We start from the raw sequence: 14,340 nt of genomic DNA, 5'->3' as shown, positions 1-14,340 counted from the left end.
CCCCCCGACGCCAGCCGCCCCGCTCCGAAGAGCAGCAGCACCATGCCCACGGCTGGGCATGGAACAAAGAGGATGCTCTCCCGGGGCCCCGCGCTGCTACTGGCGCCGCTGCTGCTTCTGTGTCGAGGTAACCCCGCGCGGCTCCCGAAAACTCCGTGTTTTTTTTTTTTTTTTTTTTTTTTTAAAAAATTTTATTACCCCTCCCTTCCCCTTTTTCCCCCCTCCTCCCCGAGAACTCTGTTTTTAAATAATTTTATTCCCCCCTTCCCCGGGATAACATTTATGCTTGGGGTACGGGAGCCTTAAACCTGCTTCGTGGCTGTGGTGGGGTCAGGATCAGGCCCTAGGGATGGGGAGCGGATGAGGGGGACACGGAGCTAGGCTGCGGCTCGCCCCTTGTGCCCCCCATCCACCGGAAGGCAGCGCCAGGGGTCCTGGAGGGGTCCGGGGGCTGCGGTGACCGGGGAAGCCGCCGCAGGGACCGCTGTGCCCGCAGCTGTTGGCGGTAATAAATAGCGGCTGTTAAAGCCCAATTAATATGCACCGGGGCTGGAGTTGCTCAGCGAGTCGTTCGTATCTACTGCTGCTGCTCGGGACGGCGCTCGCGTTTGGCCCTGGGCTGCCGGGGAAACTTGGTGGTGGGTTTAGGGATCCGCTAAAAAAAGAGGATTTTTTTTTTTTTTGGGGGGGGGGGGGGGGAGCGAGGAGTGGGAACGGTGCTGGCGGCTGCTGGGAGTCCTGGGGAGGGTGCGGGAGGAAGGAGGAAGAATGTGGGGAAGGGTCCCTGCAAGGACACAGTAGGAGCAGTTTGTGAGGGCAGAGACGTTGCCCTGGGGGGCACGAGGGACACGAGGGGTCCTCGCCCTGCTTGTCCTTCGAGGGGGGGAACACAACCGAGGGCATGCGTGGAAACTGGGAGCAGGGCACAGGACATGAGGGCAGGGGCTTGCTGTGGGCAGCACGATGCCCTGTGCTTGGTGAAGCCTCTGCTTTTAGTTGAGGAGGGAGTTAAGAGCAGCAAAGGAACACATTTTTTATTTTTATTTTTATTGCTTTGACACATTAATGATAATCTTTTCTCTGATATTCCCCTCTCCTCCTGTGTGGGTAGCTACCATGGTGAGATTGGGCTGTGGGTGTAATTCTTTCAGCACTCTGAGTGCTTAAACATATGGAAACCCACTTTGGAACAGTGTGGCTGCAAACCTGCCACCGTGCCCGTCCCTCTCCCCAACTCTCTGAGTGCCTCTGTGCTCAGCGTGCACGGCACAGGCTCGCAGCTCATGCTGCACATCGCCAAGCTTTCACAGGGCTTTGCCTTGCCAGGCTGTGGTATCCTGTGTCCTGCTGCTGCCCCTATCCTCTCCGTCCCTGGGCACGGGTGGCAGCAGGAGTCTGGGGGGGGGGCTAGGGCTGTGCTCCCACCCGCGGCACGCTCCAGGTGGTGTGTCCATGCCAGGCACTGGGGCTAGTGGAGTGCATCGTGACCCGGGTAGCTGTGGACACCCCGGCCTGGGTCATGCAGTGGGGCTGCCAGCTCCGAGCTCCCCGCTTGTACAGACAGCCACGTTGGGCACTTGCCACTTTCACCATTTATTTGCCTTCTCTCCCTTCCCCGCTCTGTGGAGGTGGCTCCTACCTCCCGTTCACCCTCCCGTCCGTCGGACCCCCAGAACAGCTCTGTGAAGGCACCATTAAGAGTCCCCAGGTCCCCTGTGAGCAGAGGGCAAGCACTGTGCGCTTGGCAGCCCGGGGCCAGCCTTGAGAATGTGCCTTGCTGGCAGCAGGCCCCTGCTTGCTGCTGGCAGCCAGGCAGGGCTTCTGGCCACCTTCCCGGCTGGTGGTGGGGCTGCCTCCTGGGCGGTGTGGGTCAGCATCCAGGGGGTGAGCTGGGTGGGTTGCCTGTGTGCGAGGCTGGGCTGCAGCAGCTGCCACAATGTGTGCACAAGAAGGGAGCAGAGGGTCGCATTTGGACCCCTGGGGAGCTGTGGGAGGGCAGGCAGTACACTTGTTTCACTGTGTGCCTTCCCAAGGCTCTACGTAGCATGGAGGCATTTGTTGTGCAGGGGTGCTTCGGGAACAAAAAATGAGAGATCTGTGCTATCGGCTGTGCCATAGGTTGGCAGAATGCAATTGTATGAACTGTTGAAAATGTAGGTTATTTTCTCCTCATCTGCACGGATTTCAACATTTTGTCCTGTGACTGTCCCACCCGATGTGATGTGGGGGCGTAGTGGTGTCAGGGGAGGAGTCTGCAATTTCTGTAGTGCCTCTTGCTCCAGCGTCCATTCCAGCAATACATTTCACGTATTCTGATTTTACTTCCCATCAGTGTAAATCTGGAGCAGCTTCTCTGAAGGCGGTGAAGCTACTGTGGGCTCTTGCATCGCCACTGCGATCAGCGTCGCTCTCCCTGGGAAAGCAGGTGGCAGCCGGGACCTGCCCTGGGCAGCTTTTTGCACTTCAGAATCCCCCTTCATCCTCCTTTGTATGTTTGAAAGAGGAAAGTCCCCGTTGCTCACCATGTCGGTTTTTGATTGTTTTCTTCAGTCTGTCAGGCTTGGTTGCACATCTCCACTCATTGACACCTGGCTCTTCAGCTGATCAATAGAGTCTCCTGGGGTTTGGATGCCAAAATAGTTGCATTAAAAAACAAATCAATAGAGTGCAATTAATTTGCTGTATTTTATTACTGGCAGTGATGGGAGCTCCGAGGCTCTCGCTCCAAGCATTGCTATCCCCGTGCTGGGAGCAGCTTGGCGTGGGGAGGAAGGTGCGAGCCCAAGGTGGGCTGCGGGGGGCGCTGAGACCTCAGCACGGTTTGCATCTTGGGAAGGATTCCCGTATCAGGGATGCGTTCCTGAGCCAGGGATGGCATCTGTTCACTTGATTGCTGTGATGGGTTTGCCATCGTGTGTTTAGTTACCCTCCGAGCCCTGGCAGATGTTGGGTGTCTGCAGCAGACGGTGTGTTGCGTACCTGCTCTTGGGGCTTCTATCAGCTTGCCCGTCACTTCATGCACTGATTCTGGTGCTGCGGGACACGAGCAGGTGGCACTACTCTCCCCTCTCCATGTTAGCCATGGCTTTCCCAACACGTACTGCATATCTCATGGAGGGTGCTGCTGCCCACCTGTAGCAACAAGTCCTGCTGACCCATGCTGGCGGCTGCCCTGCAGGAGGTGCATGGGCGAGGGAAGGTGCTGTGGGGCTGCACACTGGGAGGGTGGCTGGAACCTGGCTCCGTGGGGCTGGTAGCATCTGAGCACCCACCGGCCTTGTAGGGGTGGCTGGGGCAGGTGGTAGGCAGCAATCTAACAAACCAAAACCCGTCTGGCCCTGGGAAGCATCCTGCTGGATGAGGAGCCAACCTGTAGAAATAAATAGTCTGCTCTGTGAATTGAACTCACCAAACTTGACCCCTCCGCCCTCCTCCCCTGTTGGTGTAACTGATGCCCATTAATGCCAGGTGGTGACTTGATTCGCCAGCACAGCATTAGCACTTGCTGCTTGGCTGTGACGAGACGTGTTCCTGGCTGTGGCTGCCACACAGCTGGCATTGAGTACCATGGAGGCTCAGGAGCGTGAGCAGCCACACAGCACTCTGGGTGTCGTAGAAGACACTTCGATGGCACACTGTCAAGAGCCTCCCAGCTGGCATTCCAGAAGAAGCTGTTCCCATGTGAGGCAGGCAGAAATTGTGAGCAAAGAGGCCCTGGATAACTTATAGGGGTGGGCAGGGATCGCCCTGTGCCTGCCTTGCTCTGGGTTCCCCACCATGGGGGGACTGGGGCACTTAGCCCTGTGCCCAGGACCTCACACAGTGGGATGCTGCCCAGGCTGCAGACTCGGGTGCCGTCTCAATATTAACGTTTCTTCCATGCTGTCGAGAAATTCTCTTGCCATGCACTTTCAGCTTTTCTCTGTTTACATAAACATGCTTTGTTTCTGGCAGCATTCAGAAAGCTTCATGAATTTATGATGTGCTCCAGATTCAAGCACACTTTCTTTTTTCCTTTTTATTTTTTTTATTCTTTTAAACACTTCCTGAATTTTGGTGATGAAATGGCAAGAGAGATGCATATTTCAGTGGGCTATTGAAAGGCAATGTAAACACCAACTTTCATAGAAGATCAGTTTGTTCAACTTTGAAAGCAGTCCAGCTTCCCCACTTATCAATTTGACTGTCATAGGAGATGACTTTAAAAGTGGTGATTATGCTCTATCTGGTCTCCTGCAACTTCATTTTTTTGTGTGTTAGGGCTAAGCAAGGGGGTATCCTAAGAAGGGGGTAGAACTGGGCAGGAACCAGTGCTGCTTGTCTTGCTGTGCTAGCATCAAGCAGCCCTGTAGAGCTGCTGCGCCCTAGGCAGCTCTGGGACCCCAGCATGGGGAGAGTGTGGCCGCCCACCTGCCCAGGGAGCTCTGGGGGAAATGGCCTGGGGAGCAAAAGCATTTTTGCAAGGGACAGGAGAAATGTCATCCTCGTTACCCAAGAAATAAAATCCTTCTGGAGACTGGAAGTGCAGATAGCTTTTTTTTTTTTTTTTTTTTTTTTTTTTTTTTTTTTTCTCCTTGTTTTGCTTGTATGGGAGCATCTCAAAAACAGATGGCAAAGCAGAGATTTATATTCTGTTAAGTGCAGAGGGCTGGTGCACAGGACCTTATCTGCTTGTGGGCCCTGCAATAAACCTGCCAACAGGTGATTTAAATCCAGTTTCTCTGATTGGGAGAGCAGTGCGAGGAGCAAGGTTTATGTTATTTATTAATTTTATGAGCAATGTTAGATTTTTAAGATGCAGGAATGATCAGGGCATGGCTCTGTAGCACCAGAGACTTTGATTCCTTTCGTAAAGGATCTTCCCTGAGTCAGAAGAATTAACCATTTTACATTATTTAGCAGTCGGGCTGCCGAAGCCAGCTGTTCACATGAGCGACAGACACAACTATTTTATCTCTCAGTTTAGGAGCTGTTGTCAATTAGCCACAGCTTTTGCTTAGCAGTGAGACCTTTGCTGTGGTGGGGAAGGGATGCTATTTAATGGATGCTGCAGCTCTTGGAGCAAACATTGCTCTTGCAGCACAGAATGGATAAAACTTGCACCCCAAAATGACAAAGTCCATGCACCCTAAAAGGGAACCCTTGAGCTGGTTTCTATGCAACGAGCAGTAATTAGAAACTCAGCAGAGTGTCAGTAGCTGCTGACTGGCTTTGGCTGATTCTTACTATTATTTTGTTGTTGTTCTTCAAAAAAGAGCAAGTCTAACACAAGTTTTGGAAGGATCCAGTCTGGCCATATGAACGGGGCATGTTGAGGCCGATGTGAGGCAGTAGCCATCAGCCCCCAGTGCCTCTGTCTCCCAGTGCCACAGGACCACGGTAGCCTGAAATGTCCTGGGCGGTTCTCAAGGGCACTTTGAGAGCTGGGGGCAGATGGCCATTAAACACAATAAGTGTGGTTGTCTTCCATGGGGTGGAAAAAAGACAAAATGCATACCCGCACAACGAAATGGGCTTTTCATCATTGAAAGAGAGGATGGTAAAAGCTCTCCAGCAGCAGCAGAAGAGCTCTGTCAGGGCAAGCTCGAAGTCTGGTGTGCCTCAGCCATCCCCACATCATGGGAGGGAGAGCTGCAAGCACTGGCGAATAATGTGCTCCTTGCATCTCTGGTTGGGTACAGGCAGTTCCTGTGTGGCTGGTGCTCAGTGCTGCAGGCAGCAAGGCTTCTGCTGCTTCCTTGGCAGAGCGCTTCGCAGCCCATTAGGTCTCTCCCGTCTTCCGCCTACGCGTCTTCTCTGCCTGTTCCGTCGCTTGTCAGGTGACGCAAATCCATGACTTTCCATCCTCATTCGAACACCCAAGTCAGACAAATCCACAAAATGGGGACAAATGGTTAAACAGGTGGGAAACGGAGGAGAAGCTGAGGCTGGGATGCAAATACACTTACAGTTGGAGGTTATTTGGAGAATAAAGGACAGGGACTTGAAATGCACGTGGAGATAAACTCTAAAGAAGCAAAGAAGGCAGCTACAGTCACACTGTCTAATTCATCTTGCACAAAGACATTCTCCTCCAAGGTGTTTGGAAATAATGGAGTAGCTTAGTTACTAACATTATTAAATCCTCATCTCTGACAGATATGAGAATTAATATACAAAGGTTTCCTCCTCTTTTTTTTTATCCAGCTGTTACTCATTTCCTGTCTTTTGCTTAGGAGTAGCCCACTGAAAGTTATTAGCATAACTTAGCATAGCCTTGAGCCTTCTGTCTTGCCGCAGTCGCTGCCAGCCCTCCTGTGGCCTTGTGGCTCTTCAGCAGCCACTGCTGTGTTGTGACTCTTGAGGTGCTCCCAATGTGGGGCAGGACCAACACTGTGTGGAGCTGTGTGGCCGGGAGCCGGAGCTGCCCTGGCTCTCGTCGGTGTCTGCTGAAACGCCCAGTTAGGTGCGTGGGTCTGGGGCTGCTCATCAGGCTCCAGTCTGTGGGGCTTTGTCGTCTTGAGTTATCCCCAGAACATGGTTATCTCCCTGAGTGGCAGCCTCCTATTGAAAGTGATCTCTTTCAGCAGTGCACTCACATTTATTTACTTCACAGCTTCTCCCATTAGTATAATCATTACTCCTTGGACTGGGTTGGAATTCAGAGCATCCCACTGTGGTACTTAAAGAATTAATTACAGTGATGAAAGAATTCCTCTAAAGACTTCTATGAATTGGTCTGGTTGGAGTGCTTTAGCTTTGCTTGAGTTGGTGCAGCCCTTGTCAGAGGATTGTGAGAAAATGCATGGGTCAGTGATTTAGATTAGGCAAATTACATTAGAAAAATTGATTTGATTTAGAAAGTGAGCTTTCAGATCACAGGGAATTGCCTGCTTCTTTCTCTGCTGTCTGCTCCCCCCTGAAGATGAGCAGAGACAAATAATTTAGGGCTAAAGTAAGGAGCTATTGTGAAAGGCGCGTCTGAGAGCGGAACAGAGGGGGTTGGCATGTATCCTTAGCTAAATTATTGACCCATGTGTCACTGTCTGGAGGTGTGGACGGATGGGGCACTTGAGGCAGCACTGACAGGTGGCTCGAGTGGGTTGATGCAGAATCAGGTCCTTGGTTTTAGCTGTGTGGTTTGGGTTTGTTTTTTTCAGAAATAGCTTTTCTGTATGGCACGGCATCAGTGTTGGTGCGGATCTTGGAGTGTGTCACTGCTTCTGCCAGCCTTGCCTGACTCCGTGCTTAGTCATTCCTGGTGCTGGGAGCTTGCTTTCATTGGGGTTTCGTGTCCTTGGATGAAAATGAGCATTTCCTCTTCTGTCCCTTGTCCTAGAGGTGGTGCAGTCCCTTGGTTGCAGTGGGATGGTGCCGAGCAGTGGGCACGTGGGGCAGGGCCTAGAGACGTTCCTAAAGCAGCACCTCTCAGTGAGCAGTGCCCTTCCCTGCACAATGAGGGTTTCTTCCCAGCCCTTCCCCTGCCCACCCGTGTCTCACCTGTGAGAGTGAGGGGCTGGGAACGCAGTGGCTGCCGGCTGGAGCCCCACAGTGCTCATGGCTGTTCCTGAGTTGCTCACCACTGGGAACTAGGGTTAGGGCTGTAGGCCTGAAGCTTGGTACCAAGCATTTCACTTTTCCCTTTGTAAAATTTCTCTTTTAAAAACATTTAGGCAAACAGCATGCGTTTACCAATGCATTTTATTTCCTTATTGCCTGGCAAGAACCCCTTAAATTCCAGCTTTTCTACTGCCACATTGGCAAGCTCATTCTGGGCCTGGCTGGTGCTGGTGGCGTTCCCCCTGGTTGCACTGCCCCCTGTGGCACAAAGTCCCGCTGTGGCTGCAGCATACACAGGCCTTATCCTTGCCTTGTCTTGTGGCTCCCATGGTGCTGTTGAGGCTGCTGTGCACTGTGCCACTCTGGGGGTCTCTGCCCTGCCCCAGTGAGTGCAGGGAGAAAAACGATGCTGGGAGGGATCCCCCTGCCAGCAGCTGAATTCAGCCCTGCAAAAAAGAAGTTGTGAAAGTAGCAATCCATCTGTCCACTTAGTGGGAGAAACCTAAGATCGTTTCGCAGTAATCAGCCCCCTGGTGTTTAAAACAAAAACACCGCAGGTTTTTTCCTTTAATGTAGATAACTGGCAAAATCTGGAGCACGTTAATGTGCTCAGAGTCTGTGCATCTTTGCTCTTTTTTTTTTTTTTTTTTTTTTTCAAAGTTCATTTTGACAAATAGAAACTGTATCAAATTGAAAAATAATATAAGACAGATTGCTTTTTGCTTTTTGGGTAGCCTGTATCTGCCATAAAATTTTAGGGATTTTCTCTCCTTCCTGAAACTCTCTAGTTAATTATCAGCAGAGTTATCGGCAAGTAGATGTTTTTCATTGCCGCAGGTACTGTCGGGTGGTGAACATTGTCATCTTCACATCCCTCACAGTAATGCATTCTCAAGGTGATGCATTATGCAGGTGCATTCCTGTGCTGTAGTTACTCGGCTGTATCAGTGTTTCCATTAAAACCCACAATATTCAGGGATTTTAATTTGGTTGTAAAACTTGCTCCAGGTACTACCTCAGATGAGAAAGTCCAGGAGTGGTGTTTTTTTTATTTGTAATCTCATTTTATTTTTTTTTATTGCATTTCCCATTTTTCCTTTCCCCTTAACTGTGAGGACATAGAGGAAACAGGCTGCAAAGGCGCTGCCTGCTTCTCGCTTATGCAAATTGACAGGCAGCGAGTCAGAGATATTCACGAGGATTTCTGCCTCCACGTGGTGAGATGGTTGCTCGCATTACAGCAGAGTTTATAGATGGTGGGGTTTGAATGTGGCCAGCACAAAGGTGTCTTGCAGGAGCCCTCGCTGCACAAAGTCATCAGGGAGGGGTGTTCAGGGTGGGCATTTCTGCACCATTGGCATGTCACCGCTATCTGTGGGTGGATGCGCTCCTGTCCCAAACTGGGGGTGACACTGGGGCTTGGCTTTGCCTGGTGTTTGGGATGGTGATGAGACATGGTGGGGCTTTGCTCTGGGGCTGGGGTCACTGAATTGCAGCAGATGCTTTGCTGCTGCACAACAATTTGTAATTAAAATGCAACTTGTTGTCCTGATTAGATTAAGCAGTCAAATTCATTTACAATATTTCCCCCCCGCCCTGCATTGTGTAATTAGCAACATATGATGCTTACATTAGCTCAGTTAAAAGTTATAATGATTAATCTGTGCATCGAAGCCTCCCTGTGGATTGGCTGGTGCAGTACTGCGGGGCTGTGGCTGGGTGAAGCGCCCGCACCAGCCCCGTGCCAACTGAGACACCAACATGGCCATTCCTGGTGTCTGCAGGGCAGCAGCATCCACGTGCCACCAGTTGCTGAATGTGGTGCTGGTCTGGCTCTTCCTTCCCTATGATGGGTCCAAAGTACCCAGCTGACTGTGTGTGCATGGAAGTGCCAAAAGGATGAGTGTTCAGGCAGTCCTTTTTGGTGCCTTGGGAATGTGAGCATGGCTCTGAAGTGTTCTGGCCAAATCCTGAATGTTTTACCCGAGTTAATTTTCCATTACTGTGAGTTTTGCCTGAAAAAGGCTTTCTGAGTTGGACTGGGGCTCTAACTAGTGAGGAACCTCACCTAAGAAAGCCAAAACCAACAAGAAAACTACTGTAAGTTAATTATAATGAATTATATTTTTCTTTCCTGTGTAGTCATAATATTGTCTTTCTTTCCACCTTCTGCTGAGCTGTGAAAATGCTCTGCTCAATGATATTTTTGAGTTGATGAAGAAGTACACCCCTGTCAATAATATTTTTCTATTGTTCATCAGGCTTCATTACAGAAGAGATCCGTGTTTGAAAAGTACATCAGCTGTAAACAGGTGTATTCCAAGACTTCTCCAGCAGCTGGGCAGGGCTGGGAGGCGATGCTCCAGCTGGAGGTGACTCCAGCGGGGCTCTTGGTCTTTCAGCGGAGTGGCTGGGGCTGGCTGGACTAAGGTATTACTGCTTTCACAAAAGGTGGATCTTATATTAAAGGTTCTGGTACAAAAAGGTCTGGAGATGTTGATATATTATATATTGCTTAAGTTACTGTACGAGGTGCTGTCTCGTTCTCTAGAGCGCTGTGGGTGTTATGGACACGAGAGCGAGCTGAAAATGAGCTCCCACCTTTCTTGGTCTGTGTACGCATCTGTGTATGTACCCATGTGTTAAATTGGCAGGGTGGTATTGTTTCCCTTCTCCAACCATCAATTTCAATTGAATTTCATAACCCATTAAAGTTCTGTGCTGCTCCCTTTGCTGTTCCAGTTACGTGAGCTCCAGCATTTAGCTGCAGGTCCTGGGGCATGATTGCTTCGTGGAGCAGCAAAAGTAAATTGGTTCCTGATGTAGAATCTTTTATATATATATATTTATATATTTAATATCTCTAACTCACTGTGAGCAATTATGTTGGGCTGATGACGTGAATCTTCAAGCTTGGCTATTCCTGGTCTGGTTTTGGTTCACCCCTGACAGAACCTTTTTTAAAAGCCTCTATGCTCAGCTTGAGTGGCAGCATCTTGTATGTGGAGGAAGGGGTTTTCTTTTGTTGCTCATATATCTTCAGCATCGTGGTGGAAAGATTTTTCAGGTTTTTTTTTTTTTTTTTTTTTTCCCTGTGGGTTTAAAATGTTTCAGAATGATTCTTACTTGGGTCAAAGGAGATCTCCTGGCAGTCCTCTGACTTTGTTTCAGTACTGGCAATGTGACAAATAATGAAAAAGCAATCATTTCCCCTTTCTCCCACTTTTATTCTTGGGATAAATGAATGGCTAAGATCTGTGTGCTCAAAAATAATTGCTCATGGCTCTTAGGGAAAAAAAATCCATAGCACTTAATCCTTTAAATAGTTGATCTGATCTTTTCTGTTGGTTTGTACTTCGTGCTGGTGAGTGTCTTTGCTGCCGCTTTGAGGCTGAACCTGATGAAGTTTGTATTGGAGGCTGAGCAAGTTGTGTCCATGGGAAGGGGAGTGGGATAAATGATTTTCTTCTTTTAGCAAGTAGCTCCCATATGGAACCTCAGCAGCAGGGACACAGCAGGGTCACACCGCCACCATCCGCCAGCAGAACTGTTTTGCACAGCACAGAGCTAAGGAATTTGCCAAAACATAGTGTGAATGGAAACAAACAGTCATCTTGATTTGCCATGTGATGAAAGCAGTTCAAGCATCTTCTAAAACTGGTGAAAGCAGCTGCTGAAACCTCATCCAGCTGCTGTGGGGGTTGATGGATGGATGAAGATGTGCTGGTGCTTTGCCAGGGTTTCTATCATTCCTTTCTTTTGTCACCTTTTCACCTTTAAGGCTGTGGATATGAGGACCTGCTGCACCTGACATCCCTGCTCTCTTTGCAGCAAGTGCTGCTGTGCACCGCCTGCATGGAGTCATCATGGGGGCCCGAGCTGGCTCCCTGTCCCAAGCAGCACGCGATCCCCAACCTGCTGCTGTTCCCAGACAAGCAGGCAGAAAGGAATAACCTGGGCCTGCAATCCTTGGCTGGGGATAACTCCCAATCTTTTTTTTTTAAAATATATTTTCTTTAATGCTTTTGCTACTAATGGGTGCTCTCAGCCTCTGTTCCTGCTTTGTAAACACTGCTCTCTGGGAATCGTTATGAATGGTTATGGAAATGCATTTAAATGCTCAGAGATCTGTTACAGTTTTTTCTTTATGTAGTTGTTACTTCAGAAAGGATAAATGTGCACCAAGTCCACAGCTGCCTTGGACAAATGCCTTCCATGAACCAGGTGGCAGGGCTCTGGGCATTTTTGCAGCAGAGGGGGTAAGTGGGGGCAGTAGTAATGCTGCGCGAAAGCCTGGCTCTGCCCTGCTATCTTGAGGAAACACCATTTTTGGTCTGTTTGTTCAGCGGTGCTTTCCCCTCCATACTCCAGATGGGGCCTTTGGATGCTGGTGATGGGGACTGATAGAGCATCTGACTTCCTTCCTGCCCTCCTCTTCCAACCTGCCCATTACAAACATCAGTTATTCAAGCCAATGGCTCTGTTAAATCAACAGGGCTGCTAATTGAGCTCTAACTCAGTGTGCATATGCCATGTTGGTCTTTCAGGTGTTCTTCATGGCAGGGATTTTCCATCTGCACAGGTGCAGAGAAACTTTAAGCTGTTTCTGTGCTGGAAGCAAGGAAAGGGGTCACCTGGTCTACTTTCCCTTCATGGCTGATGACTGCAGCCATACGTTCCCATGTCTGGAGATGCCTGAGCCATTCCTGGTGGTCCTGGGGGAGTTTGGATGAGCTGTGGTTTCTCCAGAGACAGAGACTCAGCATCCAGTTGGACATCTGCTCCTGCAAGCCAGGGCAGTTCTGCTCTGGGCGTCGAGCCAGCAATGGTAGAAAGCAATGATGAATAACCAGGCTGACGCTTCTCCTCTGAGAGAGCATTTTGGGAGGTCAGGAGCTGCCGTGGTGGAAGTGTGGGCAGCTGTCAGTGAGGCATGTAGGTGGCAAAGGTGCTGCTTCCATGGAGCATTCCCTGATGAGAGCACGTGAAGTGGTTTGGTTTTAAGTGCCTCATTAAGAGCTTGCCCTCCATCAGGTTTGTTCTGCTCTTACCATGTTGTGAGACCCCATGGTGCTGCCTCCGTGCTCTTGGGACAGTTGTTTTCTTTGGTGTTTTCTTTGTTTTTTTTGGGAAGCCTTGTCTGGTGCTTGCTGTGGGGTTGCTGGTGGGAACCCCTTGCCAGCCAGTGGTGTCTGGAGGTTGTCACTCCATGGTGGCCTCTCAGGTCTTCCAAAATGAGCTGATCCTTAAGAAGACATGAGTATCTCTGTTGGTCATGGGCAGTTTTAATTGGGAAAAATGGACTGAGCATCACCTTATTCTCTTATCCCAGGTGGTGGTTACCTCAGGCTAGCAGTGAGGGGTAGGGCCTGTCATCCCTTGCCTTTCAGCTGCCACCTTTTGTTGTCAGGAAACATAAATCCCTTCCTGTGGTGCTGGGGGGAACCTTTCGGGTATACTTGACCAGGCTGTCAAGGCGGTTGCATATGACTACAAGTACATGATGCTTCAAGACCAAGAGTGGCCAGGGTGTCCTGAAAATGGCTGCGAAAGTAGAACAAGTGCTTGTCTTTAAAGGACAAGATGGGATATGGCTTATTTTTTCTCCTAATTAGAGGGAGATGCGAGTGGTCTAATTCCTACACTCTTAAGAGCAACATTCAGCCAAAATAATGGACAGGGAAGATGAGAAGAGGCTGCTACAAGCCAAAAGCAGCAAACCCATGAAGCAGAGCTAGAGACAGCTTTAAAGCTATGAACATAATTTCCGAGGAGTCTGCCAAGGAACCAGATGCTGTAGATGAAACAGTAACTTCCATGGCTTGGCATCTGCCTGCACTCTGGGGGGAGGAGGAGCAGGAGGATGGCACGTGGGGCTGGGAAGGGCTGCTCCAGCCACAAGAAAGGTCCCTTCAGAAGTGTTCAGTCCAGCCTGCTTTTTTTTTTTTTTTTTTTTGCATTTGGACAAGGGACAAGTGAACCTCCTGGAGAGCAGAGAGATGATGGTCCATGCATCTGGCTCTCAGGCTGTCTGTCCCCTGTCCGCCTGCTGGGTGTCAGCATTAGGTGGTGGCTCAGCTGCTGGGGGAGTCCGGTTGCTGCCCCAGCTGGAGCAGGCTGTGGTAATCCAGGAAGATGTGGCTGGGCCAAATTCTGAACCTTTTGGGACCCGTTCCTGCACAGAACCCCACAAAGGGGTCTGTTCTCCATGCATGGACAAGCTCAGTTGATTTTTAAGATCAGTGGCTGCACATGACTTGTCTGAGGTCAGATCGCGCTTGGCAGCGCTCTTGTTTTGAAAACCAAAAACTGGAAAGTTCCTCTTATTTTTCTCCCCAATTTATTTTTACTATTCCTGTTAAAATAATTGCAGTTGTAGCAAAGGTAAACAGCTGGGTTTGACATAATTGGTACATAAGCAATGTCCATTATTTACATGGTATAAAACCTCCACAACAAAACATATACCTCAGGCTGCATCCTACACAAAAAGAATAAGAAAAGCCTGTATGGTAAGGGGAGCAGAAAATCAGCTGGGGTCCTTCTTTTGTGCTTAGCACATGTGCATCATGGCGTCATTGTTGGGAGCAGTCTCCTTTCTGCTTGTGCTTGAACTAGATGCCCCAGCAGAAGGCAGTAATCACGCACGTGGTGCCCCTGGGGAGTGCAGCGTGCCTCTTGCAGTTGGGGAAGTTGAGGCAGGGAGCAGCCATTAGAGGTAGTAGGAGAAGTTCACGTAACTGCATGCAAGAGAAAGATGTTTTTTTTTTTTTTTTTTTTTTTTTTTTTTTTTTTTTTTTT

The 14,340-nt window shown here is 49.6% G+C and overlaps 1 protein-coding gene across 2 annotated transcripts in view; it reads left to right on the top strand.

The window, feature by feature from the left end:
• The first annotated feature begins 6 nt into the window (after positions 1 to 6).
• The window catches only part of LOC118174884 (transmembrane protein 132B-like), a 244,473-nt gene continuing 230,139 nt past the window's right edge, over positions 7 to 14,340 (top strand). The window contains exon 1 of one of the 2 annotated variants that reach the window (XM_035340636.1): positions 7 to 127. In XM_035340636.1, the coding sequence (XP_035196527.1) occupies positions 43 to 127 (85 nt within the window). In that variant the 5' untranslated portion in view covers positions 7 to 42. Of the gene's footprint in view, positions 128 to 523; positions 639 to 14,340 lie in introns of those variants that run through there. The other variant, XM_035340635.1, reaches the window with a different exon arrangement.

The sequence above is a fragment of the Oxyura jamaicensis genome, chromosome 15 (genome assembly GCF_011077185.1).
Source record: "Oxyura jamaicensis isolate SHBP4307 breed ruddy duck chromosome 15, BPBGC_Ojam_1.0, whole genome shotgun sequence".
Classification (NCBI taxonomy): Eukaryota; Metazoa; Chordata; class Aves; order Anseriformes; family Anatidae; genus Oxyura; species Oxyura jamaicensis.
The sequence above is the reverse complement of the archived record's forward strand: the minus strand, read 5'-3'. Positions and strand labels throughout refer to the sequence as shown.